The sequence below is a fragment of the Hirsutella rhossiliensis genome (assembly GCF_020360975.1).
Source record: "Hirsutella rhossiliensis strain HR02 chromosome Unknown scaffold00007, whole genome shotgun sequence".
NCBI lineage: Eukaryota > Fungi > Ascomycota > Sordariomycetes > Hypocreales > Ophiocordycipitaceae > Hirsutella > Hirsutella rhossiliensis.
The window spans coordinates 710,451-716,450 of record NW_025408673.1 but is presented as its reverse complement, the minus strand read 5'-3'; the positions used below and the strand labels follow the sequence as shown (position 1 = coordinate 716,450).

At 52.5% G+C, this 6,000-nt stretch overlaps 1 protein-coding gene across 1 annotated transcript; it reads left to right on the top strand.

Moving 5' to 3' along the window:
- Positions 1–431: 431 nt before the first annotated feature.
- HRG_06818 (glycosyl hydrolases family 18 domain-containing protein) lies at positions 432–2,236 on the top strand (the record flags this gene model as incomplete). The annotated part of the gene is made up of 4 exons (XM_044865289.1): positions 432–584; positions 610–891; positions 1,116–1,368; positions 1,839–2,236. The coding sequence occupies 4 exons, from the start codon at positions 432–434 to the stop codon at positions 2,234–2,236; spliced, it is 1,086 nt and encodes a 361-aa protein (XP_044719251.1).
- Positions 2,237–6,000: the final 3,764 nt, after the last annotated feature.

Sequence of the window (6,000 nt, the reverse complement as noted above, 5' to 3'; positions counted from 1 at the left end):
TGCGGGCAATTTGCTGATCCTCCCAGTGAGTGTGGTGGCATCGGCACAAATATCAATTGCAATGGTGTAACGTAACCCTAACTCACTCTCAAGCAAGCTTTGCCCCCTTAATGTGTGCTGCAGCGAGGATGGCTTCTGCGGTTGCACTGCTGAGTTCTGCGAAAAGGGCTGCCAGTCCAACTGCGTTCTCCACCCCCCGATTCCGCCTGGAGGAAGCGGCGTAAGCTTTCGGAACAAAGTCATCGGCTATTACGAAGCCTGGTCAGCGAGATCGTGCAGAACCTTCCCTCCCAGTGCCATCCCTGTAGATGGTTTGAAGCATGTCAATTTCACCTTTGCATGGTGAGAAGCCCTCGAGAAGAGTAAGAGTTGAGACTGCTCACCGCAACTCTGATGAACGTATCGATCCGAGTACGCTCCAGGTCACCACTATGGACTCTGCCACACTGGAGGGTTCATTGGCCGAGACTACCGATATTAAGAATGTAAAGTCCAGCAACTCGGAACTGCAGGTCTTCGTCTCCATAGGCGGCTGGACATTCTCAGACAACGACACAGCGACGCAGCCGTTATTTCCCGCAATTGTGGGCGATATCGGCAAAAAGTCAGAAGTTTACGGATAACCTCGTGTCTTTCATGGCCCGATACGGGTTTGACGGGGTCGATCTTGACTGGAAATACCCCGGGGCCCCGAGCCGTGGTGGTTTAGAGCAGAAGGACGTGGCCAACTATCCCTTGCTTCTCCAGACGCTTCGCACCACGTTTGAATCCTCAGCCCGCGGGAGCTACGGCTTGATATTCACCATATCAGCCTCTATTGGTATCTCAAGTAGTGAGTGTTACTGTCTCTGTCAGCTGCCACCAGCACCTCCATGGAGGGTCCACTACCAGGTCATCTGTTGTAGTGTCACTTCACTTTTGCCTGTACAGCCTAGTGGTTTCCTCACAGTTTCAACTACCGAAACCTTCTAATACATGTACATGCTCTGGACCACAGGTTCTATGTTGCGAGCTTGCTCAAGTATGCCGACTGGGCGACGTCATGTCCTAAGACCTTCATGTCAGCCAGCCCTTGGTGTAGTCTCAAAGTAGCCACGGCCTGAACAGCTCGATAGGGGGTTTGGGATGAGCATAACCCCATCGGCTCCATTGTCCAGAGCCACACCAACTTCACCGAGATCAAATTGGCGGCCGACCTGCTCTGGCGGAACAAGGTGCCGCCCGGAAAGCTTGTGCTTAGAGTCGGCTTCTACAGTCGATCGTTTGGGCTCAGAGACCCGGAATGCAGCAGTCCGGGGTGTAGGTTCAAAGGCCCGGCCAAGGCGGGAGATTGCACCAATCCGGCAGGGGCTTTCCCCCGCTGTTTTGGTGAGCTAAGTCCACTGGTGGATCAACTTGATCCGTTCTTAACTTCTACCCGTTGATCTTGGTGTGGGGCCACAGCAGCCCAACTAAGTGTCTTCGCCACTTAGTTGGCCCAAAAAATCCGGCACAGCCCAAAAAATCCGGCACAGCAGCCCACCTCCAAAACGTCAACCCTATGCATCTCAACCGCGTTTTCTCGCGCAACTTGACTTTATTTACGTATCTTTTTGCCGGAATACATTATGACAGATAACATGGCTACCCTGGAGGCAGCAGCAAAGCCGTTCTGGCGTCTCGTCGCGACCCCAGAGCCGATGTTCGTCGCTCAACAACACCAAAAAGAACGCCTCTTTCCGTGCGAGATGCGGCCATCCGTTACAATGTGAAGAGCTCATCCGTACAGAGAGCCATTAATTTCATAAGAAACCCTTTCCGTGCTCCAGGGCGTCCATTGGCGCTGACGGAGGACGAAGACGACGCCCTGGTTGCGTATGTACAGTGGATGGAACGCACCGGCATGCCCGCCACGAGAGAGCAACTTGAAGCTGTTGCAAATGCAATAAGAATGCGTCGAGATCCCAATGCCCGCCCGGTCTCGTCAAGTTGGCTTGACAATTGGCGTGGAAGTCATCCTGCGATCGCGAAGACGTATCTCAAAGCAGTTGAACGAGCCCGGAAGTCCTTTGAAGCCCACGGGGTAGAAGAAGTCGAATTTTTCTACTCAAAGCTTCGAGAAATCATCACCAGCTACCGTATTGGCAGTTCAGAGATCTGGAATGAAGACGAGGCCGGAATACGCATTGGGTGCCTGCGAGAACGCATCCAAGTTCTCATCACGCGCACCACTAGAGTCAAGAGCACCCGGCCCTGAGTTTTAGACCCAGCAAACCGAGAATCCTGCACGGTAATTGCCTCAGTTAACGCAGTGGGGGACTCTCTTCCACCCTGGCTTGTTTTCCAACATTACCCTACCACCAACTGGGCCGGCATCGACATCATGACAGGCGTACGGTTTGCCCAGTCGCCAACTGGCTTTTCCAACGCAGAGATACACCTTGAGTGGGCAAGGCATTTCAACCGCTGGTCTTGGGCATCGTCAGCGCAAGCAAAACAGTCAGGAAATTCGCTGGAAGAGTGGTTCGGCTGTGACGAGCATCTTCGGCGCCCCAACATGGGGATGAGTCGCGTGGAGGCGCCGCCAAACCAACGGCCTGACGACGAGAAGATCTACCGATTGCTTGTTGTGGATGGCTTTACAGGGCATACCACCCTTGACTTTGCTGAGTATTGTATCAAGTTTGATATCATCATTGCTATTTTCCGCCGCATTCCACCCACCTCATGCAGCCGCTTGATGTTGGGGCATTCCAGCCACTAAAGTAAGCACATCAGAAAGCGCTTCGAAGTCGCTCGCAGAAGGCAACATATCATTTTCGCGGGTCAACTTCTCACAGCTTTTCAGGACGTATATGAGGCTGGCTTCACGCGGCATAACATTATGGCGGCATTTGAAAAACAGGCCTCTTTCCTGTCGACCCAGCGCCGGTGATCACCAAGATCCTCCACGAGCAGCTACGACAACAGCAGCCGATCAATCCTGCATACGCCTCGCTCCTACCCTCGGAGACGCGTTTCCAAGTCGCCGCGGATGCCCTCAATGATATCCGGCAACGGTATGGGCCCTCATGAGCTCGCCATCACGAGAAAACTTGCGGGTTCTTGCGAAAGTGAACACCGAGTCTATCGCGATGGCGTCACATTCCCAGGGCATAGTCAGCGATAAGAATAGCCGAACCCAGGCGTATGCGAATCGAATGAAGAGAGGCAAGATTGTCAGGCCGCGCGGAGAGTTTATCACGAGCTCCAGCATGGCCGACATCACCCGGGAGTATGAGGAGCTCCAGGCAAAGCAAACCCGGCTTCAAACGCGCCAGGAGATAAGGATGCATCTTAAACGAGTTCGTGGAGAGATGCAGAAGATCCGAGAAGACTATAAAGTCGGGAAGAAGCAGTTAGTCAATGGCAGAGTCAAGACATTGAACTTTAAGCCCTGGCTAGAGTTTACGGGACGAGACGTTGAGTTCTACACTCTGGAGCAAAGTTGCGATACCTCATGCGGGAGCTCAAAGAGCCATCCAAGGAATCCTTTTCTATGATACCACGAAGAGAAATAACTCCGCCAGAGATGTCGCGCGCAGCGACCCGACCTCGCCCACTTACAGATATGTCGTCGTTGCCCGGCAGTGACGATACCGTCTATTTCACAGGCCTCGATCTTGACAAACATAGTGAGGATGGCGCCGACGATGAAGACGAGGACAATTTACTCGACACGCAAGAGAATATACCTCATCGCCGCCGTTAGCAGCGGTTGAAGCGGTAGTCGATACACCATGCCTCGACCGCGCACCTGATCGTCCAACAAGATACAGCAGACGCTCCAGGAACACAGGTATGGATAAAATAGCTCTCAGAGACGCACAACAGGCGAAATTACTACATAATACGTCTATTTGGACTCACAAACGCGGTCTTCCTATCTCTTCGACTGGAAGGCGGCAGCTCCTAAATAGGCCCAAAGACGTGATTTTTTCACTTTTCGTTGTTACTTGCGTCTTTAGGTGATCCGCAGCTATTGATCACATGTATATTTTAGCTATTTGAAGTCGCATTGACGGCACCATGAAGCGAAGCGTAGAATTTCCCTTGATTTTGCACCCCAAATTGAGGACCCTGCTGTGCCGGATTTTTTGGGCTGTGCCGGATTTTTTGGGCCAACTAAGTGGCGAAGACACTTAGTTGGGCTGCTGTGGCCCCACACCAAGATCAACGGGTAAAAATAAGTCGCTGGCTTGGCCGACGCTTTGACTGCCCTGCAAATATAGAGCAGGAACTTGCCACTACGAGTCAGGTTCGAATACAGGGAACCCACCGACCATTCGCGACAGCGTCCGAATGAATACTATGCACATTCGACGTTATTGTCCGCGCTGATTCTTAGCCACGGACGGCATGAGGTCAATGTGATTAGGTAATCACTAGCGCCTCCTACGTCAGGTCCATTTCGAGTCTCGACAGGCAGTCGCGTCACCTGCAGTCACGGCTTCGCATCTTCTTACCGTACGTACCGCCATCAACGAACAAAACGCTGCGGGCCCGGCGGCTATGGAAGCGTCGCCTTCGCTGCCTCGCTCTAGGTCGCGTCTTGATTCATCTTCTTTCTCTAGTACCCCTTTATCTATTCTCCAGCTTGCCCGCCTTCATTGCCGAGAGCAGCTCCTTGTCTCCCCCGTCCATTGGACCGGCCGCTACCTCGACCTGCTACGATGCTCCTTCAGCGAACCGTCCCCGGCGCCCTCCTCGGCGACGGTGCTCGCAGGCAAGCGAGGCGGCGGCCGCATGCGTCGCGCATTTGAGTACCGGGAATGGGAACTGCCCTACCGAGCCGATGCTATACGCGGTCTTCTTGCGGTTGACAGTCCTTTCATCCACCGGTTCGTTCTCCCATGCCTCTCCCTCTCTGTCCATTGGACTGACTATGCAGGTTTGAAAGAGCCGATATTCGCTTCCTCTTCAACCGCCGCCATGTCCAAACCCTTCGATGCGATGTTTTCTTTGAAGCTCAGGAGACTCTCGTGGAGACTCAAGGAGAATCCTGACGCGTGGCCACCAATCGTTGCGGCATATGTTGATCTTAGGCGAATCGATATGTTGCGAAAGGACCTATGCGGGTTTCCCATAGAGTTACGGCGACATATATCCATTATGGGGCTGTCCAAGCTCAAGTTGAAGAAGATGATACCTACGGATCGCCTGCAGGATCCATATATTGCAGCCCTCCTCATCGCCACAGCACAGGAAAATAGGCTACGCGCAAGTGTCGGCAAAGAGTCCGATGTATCCTCCTGGACAGTATGATACCCAACTACGTTAGATACTGCCTTGAAACAGCCTTCCGCTGACTTGTTTTCTCGTCCAAGCCTCAGGTCCTAGTCTCGTCGAACGATCAGGAAAATATCTATCTCTATAAGGCGAGCATTTCGACTTCTTTCCTTCGCGCGCTCGATGACCCTACCTTTGCGCCCTCGGAGCCAGCATGCATACTAATTCAGATATCTACCATCTCCTACAAGCCGTACCAATCCCTTCGTGATCGCATTATCGCACTTTTGCTTTCGGAACAAGAACTAGGCAAGATAAGGGAAATGGAGGATGGGTCTCCCAATGCCAGCCCACGCAACGTGGTACTAGGCAATCAACATGTGCCTCACTTCCATTAGGGAAGTTTCACAAGTCTATATCGCCTACTGCCACTGTAATCAGGTCTCTTGAAGGTGGTTTATTTTTCTTAGTACGGACAGACATCGAGTGAGCTGTGCAATACCGGCTAAGCAGGCGCTTTTCCTCGGTAACAAGAGGGGTTCTTTCTTTTCTGTTACAGAGCAGCAAGTAATATTGACACAATATAGCTCCTTAGCTGCCCTTGAGCGCGCAGTCGCGATCTTCTGATCCAATGCTGTTGGAGCGGGCGAATAGGTCACTTGAGTATACGGAAGCGGAATATATTCGCAGGTTTCGCTTACTGCCACATATACTGATACCAGGAACGCACAAGAGAACGTCAACAATCCCACT